Raw genomic sequence first — 23231 nt, forward strand, 5'->3', positions numbered from 1 at the left:
TCTCCTCCCCGCTCCTCCTCCCAGACCATGCAGGTTTCCACTTTCCCGGTTCAGTGTCTGGCACACAGCAGATAAGGAGCGGCTACTAAAGGAGAATGCAGATGAAGACAGAACGACACATGGAATGTCCTCTGTTTGGCAGGGATGCACACGTGGCCCTACCTGAAGGTGGGATCCTCAGAGGGGAGGTACCCCCTCTTGGGAACTTCAGGGCAACCGTTTGTACTCACCACAAGCTTTTTCCTGAGCGCGTCTAGCTTCTCAGTAGCTGCAGCCAATTCTGAGTTCGCTTGGGCCAATGCTTGGCGTTTGGGCTCCACGTCACAGTAGACCTGAAATGCCACGAGGGGGTTCGTTCATGAGGTAATGACCATGCAAAGACGACAAGTAATCATTCGATCCTTCCCCTGCTGGGGGCTTTACAGTTAAAGTCTCTAATTCACTAGTGATTGGTCGCTTATTGCTTAGCAATGGGCCTCCCTAAGGGCAGAGCAAACCTCCACACAGCCTTCCAAGTTCTCTCTGCTTGTCCACTATTCATGCACATACTCTGGACATTAGAGGCACAAGTACTTGCGTTAATGCTATGTGTGTCAAATACCATGAATATACTGAAATTAGCTTGCCGTAAAATCAGGAGCAAGTCCTCCTGTCACTCGAAATTGTGGTATGCAGGCATGTCGTTGAAATTGGGAGCTAGTCTTGACTTTGGAGTGGAAGATAACTGGGGGGGGGGGGGGGGGGGCAGGGGGGTCTCTGGACCCAGAAAGTGGGAGACAGCCTCACACAATATTAACCACGCTTTTACTTTCTTTCCCAAGTCCCTGGCAGCCTGAAGCATGTGTGTGTTTGAATGGGTCGTTTGAGAATTTAGTGGATCCATTTTCTCTCCTGTTGGGGAGAGAGAAAGGAAATTAAGTTTTATAGCAAAACAACAGGAGCGCAGTCACGGTCTAACTTGCGCCTGCGGGGCAAGGAGCGCAGGGGGTCAGGCGTTTTATTACGGAGAGAGGCCGCGCATCAGGGGCAATCTGTCTGAGCTCCTTCTCTACAGACTTCCACTAAAGAGAGAGGAAGCGCAGCAGGGCCCGGTTCCGGTGGGGCCTCCGTATCCAGGACGTAGCCTGGTTCTATGAACAGCATTCTGGGAATGTCACTGCCTACACCTGGCATTTCCTCAGTAATCCCAGTTTTGAATGTAACACACAACCTTCCAAGACAGAAGTGAGGTGGCTTTTCAGAGTGAAGGGCTGTGCACGGGCCCTTCTTACACCCGGTGCTCTGCAAAGTGCTGAGGGCACAGTTGGCAGATGCTCGGAAGCGGATCAATAAATGACTACGTGACGTGATCATCCTCTCTCTCTATGGCCCAAAGCACGAACTTTAGATGAGACCATACACAGGCAAAAACCTACTTGCCATTAAAATACTAAAACAAACAAACAAAAAAATGGCTATTTCCTCGTCTCCCTACGACTACGCTAGAGGGTGTGAATTTTTGCTTTGAGAGCAGGGATCAAGTTTAACTGAACATGAATTCAGAAGTTCAGTTTTTTTCCGAATCAAAATGAAATTAGCATTTTCACACAAATATAATTAATGTTTTCATCGAATCAAATCTAATTGCTGCTATTTGATCTAAAGTAGCTAATTGTTCTACCCTGAGGAAGACAGTTTCCAACATTTCAAGTATCCTCCCGCATAGAATTCTATGTAATCAGACCCTTTCATGTCTCATGCTTAGAACTTTATCTTAATTTCCAAATTACATCTTTTTACTGGCCCAGGAATTAAGATATTGCCGGGCCTTTGTGACTTGCACATTGGACCGGGACGGATACCTCATAGAACTTGATGATGTTGATGACCCAGGCGCAGAGGCCCGCTGCTGCGAAAGATTTGGTCCGAATCAGGTTGGGATTGAACTCCGGGTCTTTCAAATACTGTTCATTCACCACTTTTAGACAGTTCTCTGGAATGTGCTCTTTGTCATAGTTAATTAACGCTTGCAAGAAATCATCAACCTGTAAAGCAAAAAGACTTACTGCAAAAACCCACTTTGGCTGCAGAGAAAATTCCAAGATCGGAAGTTAAAATCGGCTTTTAGGGCTCGCATTACAAAGGCAAAATTGGCAAGCCGCATTTATCCTACTGTGTGACTTTTTCAGTCTTTAGTGTACGGAGTTAGAATTAGCAATGGACACTTTTAAAATCTCTTCCATCCCGGGGTAAAATATTCAGTCCCTACACAGGAGGCCCTCACATTTTGAAAAAGAAATTCACATACTCCAAAGCCCCTTTGCTTCACCTTCTGATACATTAGTAACATTTTTTCTTTCCAGCATAAGAAATCCATGTAATTTTCTTCCTCCTACACTTAACTGCTCTCACAATTTCGCAAATAATTAGCAACCTTCCATCCAATGGCTGCTGGTGCTGCCTTAGGGATGCTGTAACCCCAAGCTAACCTCGAACTTGGCCAACACAGATTCAAAGTCTAAAGAACACACAGCAGGTTACCCTCACGGACAGGAAGAGGGTTGCTTTGGATTGGAACATCTTTTGCTGCCAAGTATAACCGCAGCACCGAGCACAGTTACGGGGGTTTTCTTCCTGCCAGGCTGCCGGATACCTTTCCCATGAAGACTTTCGCTGCTTTCCAGCCTCGGTCTTTGGGCACCCTGCCCCGGGGAGCCAGAAGGACCATCACAGCCGCGGCAACGTTGGTGACGGCGTTCGGAGGGTTGGGAAAGGCCTTCAGCTCAGTGAGATTGACCTGGGGAAAAGCACAGACACCTCTGAGACCAGGGGAGGGCTGGGGAAGCGCGGGGAGCAGCTGTCAAACTGGTCCGTCAGCGGCCTCCGACCTCTCCTTTCCACACCAGCCTCGGTTGGGCAGGAATTCCACCTTGAGGCCCCACGAAGTTCAGTTCTCCCTGCGTACTTTTCTTCCCTGAAGCTCTGGAAACATCACTGTCCTTTTTGCCCTCTAAGAAAAAATGGTTCATCTGGTATTCCGGTCCTCCAGAGCCCCGCTCACTGAGTCAGGACATTTCATAAGCATACAGCTTTAAGGTATTCATGGGTTTTATCCCACCCATGTAACATATGTGCATTTTAACCAGGTCCTCGCAGAAACACAGTCCCTTAGTTCAGTGTCTCTCTCGGTTGTGGTTTTCTGCTTCACGTGTACAACCACCACCTTCTGGTACACTAGGTGGCTCTCGATGGGGAGGATGCCCATACAAGTTTTGTCTATTCTGTACACTCCTCCTTACGCTTCTCCTAGCGGAATCTGGATTTACCCAGCAGGCGGTGTTAATGGTGTAAGTTACAAGTGTCAGGGCAAATACTTAGGAGCGCTGGTACCTGTAAGAAGCACATGTCGGTTCATGACACATGATTCTAGAGAACAAGCACTTCCTATAGTCTTTCATGAGCTGCCCAATACACTCATCAAATGCTCAACCCGAGTCTGCTCCACCTCCATAAGCTGCCTATCTATTCGGGAAATGAATGCAAAGAACAGAAAATAAGAGCAAAGGCAACAGAACTGGCTAAGCTTCCTCTGCATTTGCACGCATCATCATCATCATTTACAAGAACGCTCAGCTTTATATCTAAGTGGCATTTCTTTCTGCCTGGGTAAACAATAATATATTCAGAGGAAAATCTGCAAATGTAGACAAGCACAAAGAAGGAAATAAACATTGTGCGGTTCAAATATAAAGAGGAAATCTCTCTCACATCTCTCTCTCAACTCAATAAACATATCCTCGGGTGAGGATTAAAAAAAAAAAAACATGTTAAGTATTATTTTGAGGAATCCAAAAATAATCATCCTTACCCTGTTGAGTGTGTTGAGTGCAGCTGTTGCAGCCACCAGAGCAGGCTCAGCCTTGAGCAAGTCGGCCTCACACTCTTTCTGTTTCTGGGACACTTCGGTCTGAATGGCTGTCACCTAGTCAGAGAGGAAAAGCACACACACTCACACACACAAACACACATCAGCATCTTGGATATCTCTCCTGAAAACATGTGGGCTGAGTCAGATGCACTGTTCAAGGATTCATCTGTCCGCATCTTGAACAGGGGAGGGTTTGTGTGAAGACCGATTCCCTTTGGGCACACTGTATAATACAAAGCGTGGGACATGCACAAAACACACAACACAGATGGATTCAAGTACCAACATGCTCCAAGATGGGCTCTAATTGAACCATAAGTTGCCACAAATGAGAAATACAAGATTAAGTGATTCCTCTGTTCTTAAATTTCCTTTTCCAGAGAGTCCTGGGCAAGTGAAAATCCAGGCTGGCTCAGCAACATACACCACGGATTTTCTTGCTAGAATTCCCCACCTAATTTTTGCTAACATTTGCCTACAAGCCACGTTAGCTCTTCTTTAGGAATATATAAAAGCTTTCTTGTTCAAAAGGCTAGAACAGTGGTAGACAAACCGTGGCTCGTGAGCCACATGTGGCTCCTTGGCCCCTTGAGTGTGGCTCTTCCACAGAATACCACATACCCTAATTAAGTTAATAACAATGTACCTACCTATATAGTTTAAGTTTAAAAAATTAGGCTCTCAAAAGAAATTTTCAATCGTTGTACTGTTGATATTTGGCTCTGCTGACTAATGAGTTTGCCGACCACTGGGCTAGAAGATACTGTTCTGGGCTGTGCATGTTTAGCCACAGATAGAATTTTTATAAAGACAAATTACCGGTTTCTCTAAGGACCTGGTAGGGAACCACAGCAGCAACCGTCCAGATCTGCCTTTGGCAATGGAACAATGACACTGATGTCCTCTCTCCTGCTTAGGGCCAAATGGCAGTCTCCACATGCCAAGAGGGTGCTGTATCGGCCTCAGGACATGAACACATGGGATATGGAACATAGGGAAACCATGTGGGTACACGTGAACCAAATCAAAGTGAGAAGCTTTGGAGTTTTTATCCTCCTCCACGTAGGACACCTATAGAATCTGAATGGCCAGGGAGAGGACATTTTTAGTCCACAGCAGAAACTGGAATTTCAAAGCTGTGGCGCTGGGCGGCAGGATCTGGTCGCCCTGGGAGATGGTTCCTGAGGTGACGGTGATTTGTGGAATGTAAAGTGTGAACAAAGTGCATTTCCTCCGATGTGTTGGGAACGAACAGGTTTAACTATACCATAAAATTAAACACTGCTCACAACAAATTATGTTGTCTACTACAGCTTCATTAGCAGTAATTACCCGTCTCCTGATTAACCGTTATTTTGCTGTATACTGCACCTTTTATGAACATAATTGGTTCAGGGTAGATATGTGACCTCCTGCCAATACATACACAGCTACTGTTAATGTAAATAAGGAAACTCGGCATGCTCACCGAGAACTGCTTCAAAACCACAGCCCCCAAAACGGCCAGGAATGGAGCGTGAACATTCTAAGAAGGCTACATGTTCAGTGTGCTGGAGGATGCTGTTACAGATGAGAGAGAGCGTGTATTTGCCCAAGCGAGTTATTACATCAGGTATTTCTTTCCATAAGGGTATAATGAATCTATAAGTGCGCGTTGTTACCCTTTATAATGGCATCGCTTTAAGCTGAACTCAGGATGGCAGATTTTTAGTACTAGGAGAAACCTTAAGGCAAGGGTGGGGGACCTTTTTTCTGCCGAGGGCCATTTGGGTACTTATGTCATTCTTGGGTCATACAGAATTATCAACTTACAAATTAGCCTGCTGTATTTTTTTAAAATATATATTTTATTGGTTTTTTTACAGAGAGGAAGGAAGAGGGATAGAGAGTTAGAAACATCGATCAGCTCCCTCCTGCACACCCCCTACTGGGGATGTTCCCACAACCAAGGTACATGCCCTTGACTGGAATCGAACCTGGGACCCTTGAGTCCACAGGCCGATGCTCTATCTGCTGAGCCAAACCGGTTAGGGCTATTTGGTCAAACATTTAATTCACTCACCCCTAATGCCTTGGCAGGGCCAGACCCAATCATTTCGAGGGCCTTATACGGCCTGCCTAATATGGTTCCCCATCCCTGCCTTAAAGAGTTTTTCTTTAAGTGCTATTTCTACGATACTGGGAGTTGCTACTCTTCTCCTCTGACTCCTTTGGTGGTAATGGAGTATTATTCCTTTGGGTAAAGTTTATAAATAGAGCAATCTTGAACATTTAATATGTAAAAACCCACAAGTGCGAGTAAAAAGTACTCGAGGTTAACTTATTTCTCATTCCCAATACCTCTCACCCTGAGGTGCAGTGACCCCAGAACACTGAACGTGCTGCGTATCCTAGTGATCTGGGAAGACGTGGGGCGCAATTCCCTTTGGCCCACGGCTCCGGGGCGTGTCAGCCAGGCCCACCCTGGATAATGGATTAATGGCTACTGACTCAGTGGCTATGAGCATGTGGCAATTTACAATTATTTATTAACTAAGCCCTGATTATAATTGTCTAAAATAAGAGAATTTACCTTACACACACACACACACACACACACACATATATATCCATTCAATTTTTAAACAAATATTTATTAATTTTATGTTTATTGTACTATTTCTTTTGGAAAATAAGATAAAGAAATCCCTTCCATTTGCAGCTGAAGTTTTGGTAAAAGAAGAAGACAAATGGCTGGATGTCTAAGTGCAAAGAAAGCAGATTTTATAGAAGCTTAAAAGTAATTGTTTCCAACAATAAAACATAATACAAAATGCCAGAGCCTCCATCGAATAAAAAAGAACAAATTTAGCGTAGGATTTAATAATAAACTCAAGTTGTATGATTAAAATGCAAAATTTGAAAACCATTTTGCAAAGTGACGGAATGGGCTTTGTTAACAATTGAGTTGTTCAATTTGCCTAAAAACTGAGACCCTTTAGAAACCTCAGAGGAGCCTTCATGACCTTTACTGTATTACAAATAGGCCTGATGTTCAAGATCCACATCCATTATATGCTTGAATGAGCTCAGTATTTATTGTTCTTCCATATCATTAAAGGAGCTAAAAGGTTGGGAAAATGCATAATGTAAAGAAAGGTCAAGTGGTAATCATGGTGTGAAATGCTGTTACATGTGTAACTATAATAATTCTCTAGATTTTATGCCCCTTGGAGAGGAAGTTGTTCAAAATTGTTCACCTACTAACGCTGATTTTGTGCTAAATATAGCTCGGCACCCTAAATGGTAGAATGGGCCTGACCTTTTGCTCCTCGGCATCGGCGATGGCCTTTTCCCGGCTCACTTTCTCTGTCTGAAGCCCGATCTTGGCAATCAGAGCTTCAGTATCCTGATTTCTCAGTTGCAACTCGGCTTCTTGAGAGGCAAGCCTGGCTTTGAGATCTCCCACCTAAAGAAAAAAAAGTCATTATTTGGAAGTAACAAATATCAGATACAGCTTCGTTTTCTCAATGACGTCAGGGGTCCCTAGCAGTTTGTATACTACATCTGTTTCTGCTGAGTTGACTTCAGTCCCAGGTGTGAGAACGCGGCCTCATCCTTTGCCATTTAGGAATAAACAGAATAATGTTTCCCAGTGGTTTTGTGGACAATATCGTGAATGTATGTCGGCACCAACTAGAAGTTTATCTTCTCAACTCATTCTGGGCAGCCAGAGAGGCACTGACAGCGGTGCCCACCTGAGCCCACATCGCATGCGCCCCGCTTTCTTGGTCCTGTGCGGCTCAGGCTCCAGGCAGCAGAGTCGGGGGAAAGTTTGCTGGATGACAAGCTGGAAGGACCATGCTTTCCTTCTCCAACACATGGCAGGACACTTCAGACAAGTTAAAGAGGTCAATGCTCCTTGACTGTCATCTGTTTATTTAATCAGTTGCTTATTTTGATAGAAATGCCCACAGACCAGTCATCTCTTCCCACAAAGAGGTGGCCTGATTTTCCTTCCTCTCATAGGACCTTCACATTAATACCTACACTAAGAAGGGCAAACCACAAATGCCTTGTGGGGATGGACGGCCAGGGACTTTCCCAGAATTCTTCCTGGGGGTGGGGCACGAAATAACCTCATTCAGCTCCTGTGAAACCCGAGTCTTCCTGAGGCATCAAGTTTGTCTGCTTTAAAGAAGGATTCTCCCACCTTTTCTGCTGGGATTTCATGAGGTTCCGAGGGTACCACTGGGTTCCTAAGTTTGAGGACCATGTAAATAAAAGCTTAAGTGATGTGCTAGGGAGAAAAATGTAACTCGTGAAAGCAGCTTCACACATCATGACGATAATTAGCTCTTTGTTCCACTTATTTTCCTGAAGTATAAACATTACTATTTTGTTAAAACCATAGAAGCAAAAAAACAATTATAACCACTTATTCTGACTCAATTGCTAAAAGCACTTTAGTGCTTCCATCGTGCGGGATGACATCTCCTTACCAGATGCAAGGACTCTGGTAACCCCCACCTCAGCACACTCTACGCTCACTCTATCTGAAAGCACAATTACCACCTCGACTACTCCCTGTACGATTAAAGTTAAAGCAAGACTGACTCCTTAGCCTCTCTACGAAGTCAGGGCAACACTGCTTGATATTTGCTTTCCTGTTGTTAGCCATGTGAACTGGTCATGTGTTAAGTCATAATCAACAGAATTACCCAAGGAGACCGGGAATAAACTGTTATTTCAAGCCCTAATTTCAGCTTCTAAGGAAGCTATTAGGTCTGAAATATGCCAAGTGACTGAAGCCCTGGATAGAAGGACTGACCTATGAAGAAAGGTCACTAGGTTATCGGGATGACCTAGGCCAGTGGTCAGCAAACTCATTAGTCAACAGAGCCAAATATCAACAGTACAACGATTGAAATTTCTTCTGAGAGCCAAATTTTTTAAACTTAAACTTCTTCTAACGCCACTTCTTCAAAATAGATTCGCCCAGGCCGTGGTATTTTGTGGAAGAGCCACACTCAAGGGGCCAAATAGCCGCATGTGGCTCGCGAGCCGCAGTTTGCCGACCACGGACCTAGGCTGACATCTAAAGAGGAGCATGTGGCAGTAAAAGGGAAACGATGGACACGATGCTTCCTTTTCCAAATAAGCTGATTAAAAAACAAACAAAGAACTTGTAAGAACCTATTAAATATCCCAACTACTCTTCTGGTATTAAAAACATGACATGCACAAATACCTAATGAAAAGAAATCACCGGCAGGCCTTCCACTTTGTGCATCTTCCTCTCAGACTTCCTGCCTGCTGCTTCCAGCTGAGGAGGAATAAGGAGACCCCCCCTCCCCCCCCGCCACAAGCTGCCCTGCACTTGGCAGTCAACTGCTGTTGGCTTTCTTTCTCCCTTTCTCCCACCCCCTTGAGTCATCAACACATAACTGAGATGATGTTAGAAAACCACTCATCTTCTCTTAGCTCAACAGGACTCGAGGAAAGACTTCACTGGGGAAAAGGGCCTTGATTTAAGTGAGACAGTATTACTAGTAGAGCGATGGGTAGAGGAAGAAAAGGGAAGAGAAAGGGCAAGGAGAAAAAGAGTAATAGGAAATGTGCATGAAAAGCAAGAGTAAAGAAAGACGTTCTTTGAAAGGGAAGGAAAAGGTGCACAAATATGGGTATACTCTCTGGGGGCTTCCCAGAAACTGTTCTTCACATCCCTCCGTCCTGGAAACTGACCTGGAAACCTGTTCCCTCTGATTCTCTTTCCCAATAGCATTCTCTCTCCTCGGTGCTCGGGACAGATCGTGCTTCACCAAAGAGCCATCCCGGGCATGCGCAGCACAGAGGATAAGAGGTAAATGGTACTTTGGCCGATGGCGTGCGTGCAGGACATGGCCAGAGAGGCCTTCAAAGTGAAGGTGCCAACATATGCTTCCCCGACCAGTTCGGGGCTTATTTTGAGCCTATACACAGCTGGGCTGGCTGCACTACTGGGGGGGGAAACTGGCTCAATCTCTTGAAAACAAGAGCCTATGCCCTGATGCCAATACTCTAGGCAGGGGTCCTCAAACTTTTTAAACGGGGGGCCAGTTCACTGTCCCTCAGGCCGTTGGAGGGGAGTCGGAGAGTGCGGCACACATTCCACACATGCGCACTGCGGGCCCGGGACGAGTCGGCTGCTAAGCAGGTCAGGCAGCGGCGGCAAAAACACCCGGTGGGCCGGATAAATGTCCTCGGCGGGCTGCATGTGGCCCGCGGGCCATAGTTTGAGGACCCCTGCTCTAGAGCAGCAGTTGCCAGCCTTTTGGACCTCATGGACCACCAGTGGTCTGTGGACCGCCGTTTGGTGACTGCTGTTCTAGAGAAACCACTGGAATTTCTGGCCTTGAGGTCACCCCCAGTGACAATCCCCTCGATGCATGTTGCTCCAGCTCTAGGGCCCAGGTGGCTCAGGGAAAAGCTGGGCCATTCCCCAGTCTCCACATGCTTCCATTCTAACTTCTTCTGACTAGTCACAGAGCGGCAGCACGGTACCATGGACAATCCATGGGCTTTAGAGTAATACTGACCCGGCTTCAAACCCCCACCTTACGGGCTCTGTGGCCTTACACTCTTTCAGCCTCATAAGTAAAATTACAGCAGCACCACCCAGGCCGTGAACTGGTTTTGTATTTAACAATGAAATCGGATGACTGGTGTATAGACATGATTAACATCCTATGTGAATTCTCTGATTACTCCTAGGGGTTAGAGGTACTGTCCTTCAACCTCCAGGGGCCTTACGACTGAGGATGAAGGCAACACTGGATACTTTTATCTAAGAGAGATGGTGGCTAAAAAAGGGACCAGACACCAAGATTGGTCTTAGGGTCTAATCACATTATCAACCCTCATCACATCATCTACCAGGAAATGATGCCCTCACTGGGGGTTGAGAATCTGAGACTAAAATAGGTCCTAGTTCCATGGCAGGTGACAATAAGCTCAGAACACCGAAGTGGTGGGAGACAGGAGAGAGGAATCAGCTATGCCTGTTCCTTTCAACATCTCTCCATGGCCCTGCACTGAGTCAGGCCAAGAGAGGGTGTCTCTCCAAACCATCAGTGATAGAGCCATTGGCTGGTCCCTTCCTAGGCTTGGAAAACCGGAAATAGTGTGTTCTTTGTGTTCTCAAACTGTAAAATTTTAGCATTAGATTACTGTATCAGCAACCTCTCAATGCATGGGACGATGCTCAACCAACAGAGCCACATCAACCATGGTAGCATCAGGTATCTACACTAATAAAAGAGAAAGATGCAAATTGACCATACCTTCACGACACCCACCAGCCAATCAGGAGTGAGTATACAAATTAACCCAACAAAGATGGTGGGTTAATTTACATACACAGGCGTCGAGTGGCCAGGGGCGGGGCAGGATGCTTGCGTCCTCACCATGGCAACAACGCAGGCATTCCGCACCACCCCAGCAGCTCAGGGCTTCTGGGCAGCGTGGGAAGGCAGAAAGGCAGCTCCGGGCCAGAGCCAAGGCAGAAAGGTGGCTCCAGCCAGAGCAAAGGCGGTGCTGGCAGCCAGGGGAAGGAAGGCCCATTCTTGCATTAATCTTCATGCATCAGGCCTCTAGTCCTATATAATAAAAGCCTAATATGCTAAGTGTCCGGTCGACTGATTGGCCCTTCAACCAATCAAAGTGTAATATGCTAATGATATGCTAAGGTCGCTCAACTGCTCACTATGATGTGCATTGACCACCCAGGGGCAGATGCTCCAACCGTTAGTTTAGCTTGCTGCTGGGGTCTGGCCAATTGGGACTGAGCAAAATGGCTGGACACGCCCTGGAGCCCTCCCGCGGCCCCTCCCCAGGCTGGCCAACCTCCCACATCCCTTCCTGGCCTCCATCCTACACCGATGGGGTCCCTCAGCCTGGCCTGCACCCTCTTGCAATCCGGGACCCCTTGGGGGATGGTGGAGAGCCGGTTTTGTCCCAATCCTGCAGGCCAGGCCAAGGGGCCCCACGGGTGCATGAATTCGTGCACCAGGCCTCTAGTCCTATATAATAAAAGGCTAATATGCAAATTGACCAAACAGCGGAACGACCGGTCACTATGACACACCCTGACAGATGACACACCAGGGGGCAGATGCTCAACGCAGGAGCTGCCCTTTGGTGGTCAGTGCGCTCTCACAGGGGGAGCGCCGCTCAGCCAGAAGCCGGGCTCGTGGCTGGCAAGTGCAGCGGCGGTGGCAGGAACCTCTCCTGCTTCCAAGGCAGTGCCACTCAGCCAGAAGCCGGGCTCATGGTGATGAGTGCAGTGGCAGTGGTGGGAGCCTCTCCCACCTCTGTGGCAGCGCTAAGGACCTCTCGGGGGATGTCCGACTGCCAGCTTAGGCCTGCTCCTCAGCAGTTGGACATACCCCAAGGGGTCCCGGACTGCGAGAGGGCACAGGCCGGGCTGAGGTACCCCCCTCCAGTGCACGGATGTCATGCACCGGGCCTCTAGTCTTATATATATGGTTTGAAATGTTGCTTCAAAAATAAATTTTTTAAAAATGTTAGAAGTATAGATGTCGGTAATAATCCACCCTGGTCATACCTGAGAGGCTGTGGTTTTCAGCTTCTGAATGCCATTCACCAAGTGCTCTTTCCTTTGGGATACCTCTTTTTGTTTCTTCTTCAACAGGTTCTTAAACAGGGATATTTGTTCTAGAAAACTCTTTGGGGTGGTATAGTTGTATCTTCTCTCATTTTGGTAATACCTGGTACTCATTTCATTGACGCTGGTGTGAACGTGTGCCATGAACAAGCTAATGGAATCTTTGTCCAGGGGCTGAAAACACAAACATTGCAATTCATGTGAAATTCTCTCACGTCAAAACAAAACTGCAGGGTTGGGGGCGGGGTGGGCTGGGAGAAGTCAATGGGGGGAAAAGGGGACATGTGTAATATTTTCAACAATAAAGATTTAAAAAACCCTGCAATTTAAAAAAAGAAAAATTACCAAATTTATACAGTATTTTTTTCCAAAAGCCAGAACAAATTACAGTAGACTCTAGGAACACTTCCCTAGTCTTTAACAGCTACCCACAGGATTAGAGAGATGACAAGAAAAAGCAGTCAGCTTTGCTAACCTCTTCTTGACAATGAGGAGAGGATATTTTTATGTGCGCCACACCCCAAACCCCAAATCCAGTGGAACACAAGCGCTGCTTTTCACAGCTTGACTTTTATCTATCGAGCGTGAGAAAGACAAAATGGAGAAACTGAGACACAGTACTCTGAGGAGCATCTGTGGCGTTGCTTTCAAACTTAACTTTAGGCAAAGTAAACCAACCACCCTGCAGCCAATGAAGAAAAGAAAGAAGAGAAGCTGAAAACAGAGAAATGCAAATGTCTAAGAATCCGAGTGAAAACAAACGGGGATGGTGAGGTATAAAAGTCGGTGCTTCTGGGAGAAAAATAGCATGATCATTTCTATTCTCATTTAGGGAGAAAAAAACCAATCAACTCTCCTTTGAACATTTCCTGAAGAACCTCCCCCCGCGCCCCCTCCCTCCATGCACTCTTTCCATTTGTCCTCTATGACTTCTGAAGTAGTTAACTTTTTAATTTGTAGAGTCACATCTCCCTCATTTTAATGATTATTTATTGCATTCTGTACAAGATGAACCAGGTTCAATTAATCAAGGGAAGCCTAAAAATCAATTAATATGAATTAAATGAGCTACACCAACTCTCAGGAAAGTCACACATAATTTACCAAAGTGTTGTCAATAACACGCAGACATCTTTGGGAAAATTGTGCACAAGTGGCTGGTGATGCAGTTAAATGCTTCCAACCTGCACCATCAACATGAGAGCCGGGGGTGTGAGGAGAGACAGGCCGGTCCTCGGGGCGAAAAACACGTGTTCCTGGGCACCGTCTAAACACTCAGCTTCCCCTCCGCGTGGAAAATTCCCGAGTGGGTTTGAAATGCGTACGTTTCAGATTGTTCTGCCCATTAAAAGTCCATTTCACTAGCAACGGACGTGTTTTTGAAGCAAAAATTAAGTCTCGAATACAAATCCATCACCAGTAGCAGAAGCAAAACCTTTTATTTATTATTATTTTAAAATATATTTTTATTGATTTCAGAGAGGGATAGAAACATTCATGAGAGGGAATCATTGATTGGCTGCCTCCTGCACATCCCACAATGGGGATCGAGCCCACAACCAGGGCATGTCCCCTGACTGGGAATTAAACCGTGACCTTCTGGTTCACAGGTAGACAGATGCTCAACCACTGAGCCACGCCAGCCAGGCAGGATTTTATTTTTAAAGGAGCCTGACTTATAATATAAACATTTATATTATTTATATTTTAAAGGAGCCTGACTTATAATATAAAAATTCACTCCTGTCCTGTCTTGTAATGTGAACTGAAAGGGTGCAGCATCCATGCTTCTGTAATGTAGATACATACCTCCCCAGCCAAGTGCAATGTCCTTACAGAGCAAACCTGGCCTCTGCCCAGCCATGATCCCTATGAGGAGGCTCCTGGGCTGCCCGGAAAGCTCTCTTAAACAACAGTTTCATTTGTAAATCCGTGGGAGAAGTGGTTTCCGGGAGAGCTGGAAGTGGCCTGAGACAACTTGTCTCAATGGGGCAAAATAACTATTGTTATGGGGCTTAACAAAATGGCACAGCATGGGAGGCCAGCGGAGCCAGGGAGCAGCTGGTTGCAATTCACACTGTTTTTCAGAAAACTCTAATCGGTCCAGAACAGACCTCTTTGATGACTGGTCTTCCCTGCATTCTCCATTTGTCACTTTCTCTTATGATAAGGTCAGTAGTGACAGCACTTCCTGACATTAACAGCTGTGGCTTTTAAAGGGTCATTGTAGAACTACTAATTGCAGTAATTTCATTAGCATAAATTATTTATTCTGCCATTCATTTCTCTCCAGCTTTTTTTTGAGGGGGGTGGCAGGGAGGATTTGGCTGCTGGGGCTGCTGCAGGGATGGGGATGCCATGCTGTGTTTTCTCCTTGTATTTATTTTTTATTTTTTTATTTTTAATCCTCATCTGAAGATATTTTTCCACTGGTTTGTAGAGAGAGTGGGAGAGAGAAGGAAAGACAGAGAGAAGCATGGATGTGAGAAAACTCATCGAATTGGTTGCCTCCTGCACGCGCCCTGACCAGGGCCCAGGCCAGGGTGGAGCCTGCAACCGAGGGACGTGCCCTTGACCGGAATCAAACCCAGGACCCTTCAGTCTGCAGACCGATGCTCTATCCACTGAGCCAAACCAGCTAGAGCTGTGTTTTCCCCTTTTAGACCTGAGAACGAGGCACCTCACTCCTGCCACGTGTGCCCCTTAATGAAACCAAGTGACCCCATTCTGGAGGTATTCAGCAGGCAATCATGGTGAAGGCAAAAATCACCCTTCAAATGGTTATAAATCCAAGATTTCCCCAAGAAAGCAGCTTTGGAAAACAATGCTACATTCATGCATAATCAAATGCAAAGTTGAAACTGCTTTTTCCTCACATTAAAAAAAAAAAGTGCTTAATTTCCACTCACACTTGGCTCGCTGTAAACAGAAAAACATACACACAACTGCTGCCATGCCGAGTACCTCAGCCCCTGACTCTTAAAGCGAAGGCCCCGGATGTCCCTGCTATTGAAAATGACAGACAGCAAAATTCCAACAAAGACCGGTCCCCGGAGGCCAGAACTAAATGAGACATCGTCCGTGTTATGTAGGATTTTACACCTTCCCAAGACCAGCAAAGAGTATATCGGTCTGTACTTTTACATTCAGACTTTCAAAAGTATTATACTCAAAAGAGAAGGGGCAGGTGAAAGAAAATTTTCTTTTTAAAGTTTAATTTAGGAAAACTTTGTAGCATATGTCATATACATACCTACAGTCCATCTTGAAAGTTTTTCTCAGGAATTATTTACCTTCTTGCAGCTTTATTGAAATACAATTGATATGTAAAAGTGCACATATTTAATATCTATATTAACGTATATTAATGTTGCAACAATTCCAAACTGCTAAGTTATAAAATTATTTGTACTTTTTAGCCCCTTTTGGGGGCTGGTAAAAGGAGAGAATATCTGCATTAGATCCTTGTGGTTATCAGCTTGGTTAATTAAATAAAGGAGATTTAAAAATGCATAACACGGGCAGTAATGCATTTGAGCATCTCTCCTACACTCTTCATGGTGCTAATCACTCCCAGAGGGATGCAGGGCTCGAATCCCAGAACCTGGATTAGATTCCCAGTTCTGTCAAGTTGGGCAAATTATTGCTTCCCTATACTTCCTCCTCCTGCCCATAAAATCAAACCTTAAACTTTCATTACTCCTTTTTACTCTGCTTCTTCCCTTCCCTTCCTTTTATTCCTCTTTCAGGACAATCAAACATCGGTGCAACAGTCAAGGGCAGGATTTAGGACTACGGGCTCGCGTATCCAAGTGCGGATGGGCCTCTGACCTGCTGAGTGACCCTGTGCTTATGGCCTCCAGCCCCTCACCTGGGCAACAGGGCACAGCGAGTGCTTCTTAGAAGGTTGCTGATTAGAGGTGGGGAGCAATGCAAATGCAGGGAGGTGACGCTTCTGCTGCTGGTGATGGTAACAGTACACCAACAGCAGTCCAGGCGAGATTACTACCACCAGACCGAGCAGCCACAAGTGTTACGTGTAGCACCAGACACAGTTTTCTAAGTCACATGCTATTTCTTGGGGTTTTCTTGTCACCTTGTCTGGTGGATGCATTGTGTTGTTAAGTTTGCTCATGCTTTAGAGACCAAGTTTGGGTCAAAGGCAAGATCAAGCCCAGTCAAAGCCAGCAAGCTTCCAGGTGAGTTTCCCATCACCGGAAAAAGGAACGTCAGTGGCTCTTGGACAGAACATTAAAGCAGAGCGGCGGCTGAGGGCTGAGGCTGTGAGCAGGTGAGACAGAACCCAGCTACCCCTTTGATGGCAAAGAGATGAGGCAAGAGGGGGCGCAGCTGGTCCGTGAGGCCAGCACTAGACGAAAGCCGCCGAACTGTAATTTGGAGGCAGTGACGCCTCCACTTGATTCAGCTGACCTTTTGGCTTACCAGACCTTAAACTTTATCTCCTTTTGAGATAGATTCCTGAAGTTTATATAACAAAGCCCTGAGAAGCAGCAGCCTTCTACTTTCCCCAGCTCTGTTCTAAATGTGACTCAAACGCACAGAGCAAGAGCTGTCTGATGGACAGTCTATCGGTGTGCACGTGTCCAGGAGAGAGAGGGCTGGGGAATGGGGACAGATATTAAGGCCCCCCTGGACCTTCCCCGTGTATGTGAGCATAGGCTAAAGCCCACGTGAGACTTAGGCAGTTGCAAGGTCAATTCGGTTGCATTTGATTTTGTCTTGCTCTTTTAAAATAATGTCAATATTCCCCCACCAACAGGATATTTCCCCCAAATGCATAGAATTTCTATTGCACGCGGTTATTTTTCTACTTCATAAATCCACATGGGATAATCCTCACTTATGTTTCATAGGAAACAACTGTGCTAAAAATCACCAACGGAAACACTGCTCACACACCTGGATTCACCAAATGCCGTCTACTCCGCTTCATGCCTGGCCTAACGTTTACAAAGGAACTTAGAGACCTGAAGACGTCAGTCTTTAAAATCAGCAATAAAACCACTTTCCTCTTTGAGTGGAAAGTTTTTTACCATGGGTTTGGAAAATGGGATTCAAATGCACCATTTACATGTTACCAAACCCTGCAACACGCCCTGGATGGAAGACGTGGCGGCGAGTGGGGTAACGTCGGTTCATTGAAAAAGCCGACGATGCCGGACTTGGGCGAGCATGTTCAGGCTGCATCCCATCGCAAGGTGGGAGAGTTTTAACTTCCAGACGGCCGAGCGGCCTGAGCAGGACGGCTCGCCCACCTTGCTCAGCTCTCTATTCCGCCCCCTCCCACGCCAGCCTCGCTCCTCAGCCCCGGGGCCCGCAGTGTCCTCGCCGCTCAGTCCTTTCTCCTCTCCGCGGGGCCTGCTTTCAAGCACGTCTGGGCTCCCTTCTGACTTAAAAGCAGAACCAGGGCTTTGTCTTCTAACTCCTGTGTCTCCCGCCTTTCGTCTTGAATTGTTCCTAACTGGGACCCATGCACTTCTCAGTAGGGACACCCACTCCCCTGCTCCACCCCCCAATTTTCACTTGGAGCCCCACTCCCAGGGAGTTGTGACAGAATCTTCAGATAAATCCCTGGTGGCGCTGAGATGGGAAACGACTGTGGTCATTCTGTCCGCTGTCATTTAGTTCAATGCCAGGTAACAGGCAAGAACACAAACATTTACATAGACGCAGTCAGCCCACACCCCTGGGTGCTGCGTGCGTACTGACTGCAAATTACATGTCCACACACACCGAACGGCTTGCCTTTAATGAATCCTTCCTCTGTGGCTGAAGGGGGGTCACCTTGGGTAAGCCCCTTCCACTCAGCAAATGAGGTCAATAATTAAGAAGGGCCCAAATTATGCTGGTAACTTTCAGTCTACATCATGGAAATTAAAACTAAGAACGTGATCAAATTAGTGCTCATTCAAAAAAAAACCGAAGAGCTACTTTTGACCTCTACAGAAAAGGCACCACGCGTGCTTAGAACATGGACGCGTTGCGCTCGGAATTATAATTATGGCTCCTGAGTAACAAATTAGGGAGGTGGGAGAGTTAAGTAAGCGCACCGCTCTGAGATGAAATCATCTGGCTAATTTGTCTCCAGGCATCGCTCAGCCCCACAGGAAGAGGAACGTGCTCTCCAGATCCCTGTGTGGCCCTCGGCATCCTACAGGAGGCGCCCTGATACCACGAGACAGAGCGCAGCACCTGCCAGGAGCCTCTGGACCTAAAGTGATGCAAGTCCCGCCTCATCCAGCAGATGTCAATGGTCACTGGCACATCCAATAACTTAGCCAGGAGCAAGCCTGCACCGGAGCGTTTAATTCGAGGGTTCAGATGTGAAGGCGAAAGGGCGGTGAGAATGAAAGTGTCATTGAAACTCCCTAGAAACGAAGTGCCATTTGGATCGGGGGGCCTTTCTGATCAGGCAGTTTGGAAGGGCGGGGATTGCGAACATGTCCCAGGGAGGTTTGTCTTCAGGTTCCTCTGAGAGGCGGGGTGACAAGATGCCTGGAATTCAAAGTGATCCCGTGTCTTCCTGGAGAGTCCAAGGACGCCCCTTTAATGGAGACTAACACTAACATCGCATGAAAGCCTACCAGAAATATTTTATACGTTAAAATCTGGAAAAATCATTACACGTGACGAATAATGGTCACAATTATTAACACAAGTTTCTCAGGCTATTGCCGGGCTCACTGCACTCCTGGGAATTAGGTAGGGCTTAATTTTATCACCTAATAATTACAAGGAGGGGTCAACATACGAGTGTACTCGAGGGAGAGAGTCAGTAGCTACCCTTTGCCTGCGGATTCCGCTTTATCGCGTTCACGTCATCAGGCTGGCCGGGTGAGCGGAAGGACCAGTGCGCTGTGCTTCCTGATGTTAACCTCTCACCTGGGAGGAAGTCGGAGCTCGCGGCCCGGTGTAGGTCAGGGCTGGGCACTGTGCTCTCCCAAGCACCTGGCCTTCTGGAGGGTCAGGGCACGAGGAGCACATGCTCACGTGTTGTGTGGGTGTGTCTGTCTGTACAGACACAGACACACACACATGCACCTCCACTTGGTGTAAAAATGTCAACCATCATATCCCACGGAATGTAAACTAACAGATGATCTTATCATCTTCAACAAACAGTGACAACTTGCTGATAGGAGGTGTATTTTGGAAAGCATTTATTGGGGCTTTTGGTCAGAGTGAGTGTGAGAGAGTGAGTGTGTGTGTGAGAGAGTGAGAGTGTGTGTGGGAGAGTGAGTGAGTGTGTGTGTGTGAGTGTGTGTGTGGAAGATATGCAGAGGCTGACACGACATACCTCAATCCCCTTGATTTCCTCAATGAACCTCCTGCTGACTGAGACCAGAGCCTCCTGCGGCCACGCATGAAACCAGTCAATAGCCGTGCAGTTAACTATGGCTGGGAACTTCCGAGCTCGAACTCGCAGCGTGTGGCCGACGGGAGAGAAACACAGAATGATCTGTGGAGACACGGGGGCAGGGCAGAGACAGGAGGGTGATGAGTGAGCAAAGCGGGGCCTGGCGATCCTGGACAATGGGAGAAAGGCGCACAGCCAACCGTGACATCCAACGACCCCCACGCACTCCGGAGGGGAAGGCAGCTTTCACCTCCTGCTCATCGAGGGTCAGCCTGCCCCAAGGGCTGCCCATCACACACACAGAAACGCTGCTCTGCGCTTTCGTTAAAACTGGTCTCTCTCCTTTTAAACGTTTTTATGATGATCTTTAATAGTGGGAGATGTATCCTTTCCTATCACACAAATAACATTATAACAATCGAAAAAACCAAAACCAAATCACGTGACAAAACAGTGCCAATCCTTTCATCTTCTGTCTCCTTCCATTCTCTGCTTCACCAGGCTCCACACAACTGTGTGATACACTTCCTAAAAAGTTGTTTTATCATACTGGTTATTCTGTTTTCATTTAAAGTAAAGTACATTCACTAGAGTTCATGACATTTTTAAAGGAGTAAAAACTTCAGTTTGCTGAATGCTTGTGATAATAATTTTACAAATTTCTGGTTTAAATCAAAAGTTTTATTTACGCAATTAATGATTTAAGAGTTAATTTAAATCTGAATATGTTTCTACGCTCTCTTTCAAAGGGATTGATTTTCCCCCCTAAAGTATTTAAATAATTCACATAATAAAAATCACCAGCATAGCCCTGACCGGTTTGGCTCAGTGGATAGAGCGTCGGACGCCTGCGGACTCAAGGGTCCCGGGTTCGATTCTGCTCAGGGGCATGTGCCTTGGTTGCAAGCGCGTACCCAGTGGGGAGTGTGCAGGAGGCAGCTGATCGATGTTTTCTCTCTCATTGATGTTTCTGGCTCTCTGTCCCTCTCTCTTCCTCTCTGTAAAAAATCAATAAAATATATTTTTTAAAAAAGAAATAAAAAATCACCAGCGTATAGGAAGTCATGTAATATTTCATTTAACAGATGTATTTTTTTAAAATATTTTTTTATTGATTTCAGAGAGGAAGAAAGAGGGAGAGAGATAGAAACATCAATGATGAGAGACAATCACTGACCAACTGCCTCCTCTATGCCCCTCCCACCCCACCTGGGATCAAGCCCACAACCCAGACATGTGCCCCAACCAGGAATCAAACCATAACCTCCTAGATCCTAGGTCAACGCTCAACCACTGAGCCACAGCAGTCGGGCAACAGCTATTTTTATGTTTATTTAATTTTCTATGGCTCTTCAATAACTCAAGAGAACTAAGTCCTAAATCTAAAATGTTTTTAATAATGCATAAGCTGACTAATCATGTATTCATTAAATTCAAGAGCCTAACTACAAATGGATTAATTGCTCTAATACTGCGTGTGCTAAGTTAAGGAACCTCAGTTACAATGCATAATTTTCACTTATATCTCAGTTCTTAGCCTTCTCTTCTCCCCAGACTTGAATATTTCTCCTTTCTGTCTGAGAAAGGGGTTTCCCGCAGCCAACGTCTCTCTCATTTGTGACAATTTTAGAAAACTTCACTTATACATGATTGTAGCCAAGGCAGCAGGGAAGAAAGCATCCTTCACTGGAGATCCTATTTCCACCACATCCACCCGTTACATTTCTACACTTGTTACTGGCATGCTGTCTGGATGGGGCTCAGCAACCTGCGTTTCCACGAGTCCTCCAGGCGATTCTGCCATCCACAGCTAAACCTAATAGTTCCAAAGTTACTATGGGAATACTTAAAGGAAACATTTACATTTTCAATGCTTTTGCAGTAGGTGACATACTCACAGAATCTAAGTCTCTACTCGACATACAGAGTGAAATAAAACATTTATGGAATTTTAAATAAATTAGATAATCATTATTAACCTAAATTCCAACTACCATCTAAAATAGATGCTGAGAACTAAACTAGAGAAATATACCTGCTCATTAGTACTTCCTAAGAAATGAAAGGACATTAGTACTTCCTAAGACATTGCTAAAGAAGTGCAATTATTGACCCAATTCACTGCCCAATTTCCAGTTTTGCTAGAAATCTAGCACAGAATTTATCCTGCCACCCAGTTTCCTTGGTGGTAGTCTTATGTGAGATTTATTTATTTTTTTTTTTTGAGAGCCCCTGCTAATGACTGGAAACTGTCGATAGTTTTGCTCTTTTTCTAAAATAGTCTCTACAACTTTACAGACAATCTGGAGCAAACTTAGGCTGTTGCTCAAGGAATATTTTTATGGGAGGGAATCATTTTTCCCTACTATATTACCCTTAATTTCATGAGAGATTAACATAGCAACAAATTTATAAAAAAAACACCAAGAGGCCCGGTGCATGAAAATACATGCATTGGAGGGGGGGGTCCCTCAGCCCAGCCTGCCCCCTCTCACAGTCCGGGAGCCCTCAGGGGTGGGAGGCCACCCAGCGATCAGGGGAAGACAATGCCCCCATCACACCTCTGCTGCTGCCACTGCCGGCAGCACAAGCCTTGGTCGGCTCTGGTTACCTGAGCCTCGGGCCGGCCCTAGGCGGCTGGGCAGCCGCCATCTGAGGCTTGCCTGAGCCTCGGGCCGGCCCTGGGTGGCTGGGGGCTGAAGGGACTGGGGGACTGTGGAGGCAGGTGTGCAGAGCAGCTGGACCTGCCTAGGGGTGGGCCCGGCCATGCAGTGTGCCTGCCACACCAGCGGGGCTGAGGGGATTGGGCGCCACCATCTTGTGGCGGTGGACGCTGCCATCTTTGAGGGTGTGGCAGTCAATTAGCATATTTCCTCCTTACTGGCTGTGGGTGCCACCATATTTGTGAGGGTGTGATGGTCAATTAGCACATTCCCTCTTTATTAGATAGGATAGACCCGTGGTCGGCAAACTGCGGCTCGTGAACCACATGCGGCTCTTTGGCCCCTTGAGTGTGGCTCTTCCACAAAATACCACGGCCTGGGCGAGTCTATTTTGAAGAAGTGGCATTAGAAGAAGTTTAAGGTTTAAAAAATTTGGCTCTCAAGAGAGATTTCAACTGTTGTACTGTTGATATTTGGCTCTGTTGACTAATGAGTTTGCCGACCACTGGGATAGACAAATAAATGATTGGAAAAGGGTATTATGTTGTTGATAATTTACTTCTTTAGCTTTATTGAGATATAACTGACAAATAAAATTATAAGATGTTTAAAGCGCATAGTGTGGTGATTTTATACACT

At 46.2% G+C, this 23231-nt stretch overlaps 1 protein-coding gene across 1 annotated transcript in view; it reads right to left on the bottom strand.

The window, feature by feature from the left end:
* DNAH11 (dynein axonemal heavy chain 11) overlaps positions 1-23231 on the bottom strand; it is a 200692-nt gene that overhangs the window by 57453 nt on the left and 120008 nt on the right. Inside the window, exons 55-61 of the mRNA XM_054726107.1 lie at positions 19870-20031; positions 12492-12725; positions 7209-7355; positions 3848-3961; positions 2633-2776; positions 1842-2024; positions 231-332 (exon numbers count right to left, since the gene is read on the bottom strand). Coding sequence (XP_054582082.1) covers positions 231-332; positions 1842-2024; positions 2633-2776; positions 3848-3961; positions 7209-7355; positions 12492-12725; positions 19870-20031 — 1086 coding nt within the window. The remainder of the gene's footprint in view (positions 1-230; positions 333-1841; positions 2025-2632; positions 2777-3847; positions 3962-7208; positions 7356-12491; positions 12726-19869; positions 20032-23231) is intronic.

This window comes from Eptesicus fuscus, chromosome 14 (assembly GCF_027574615.1).
Source record: "Eptesicus fuscus isolate TK198812 chromosome 14, DD_ASM_mEF_20220401, whole genome shotgun sequence".
Taxonomy (NCBI): Eukaryota; Metazoa; Chordata; class Mammalia; order Chiroptera; family Vespertilionidae; genus Eptesicus; species Eptesicus fuscus.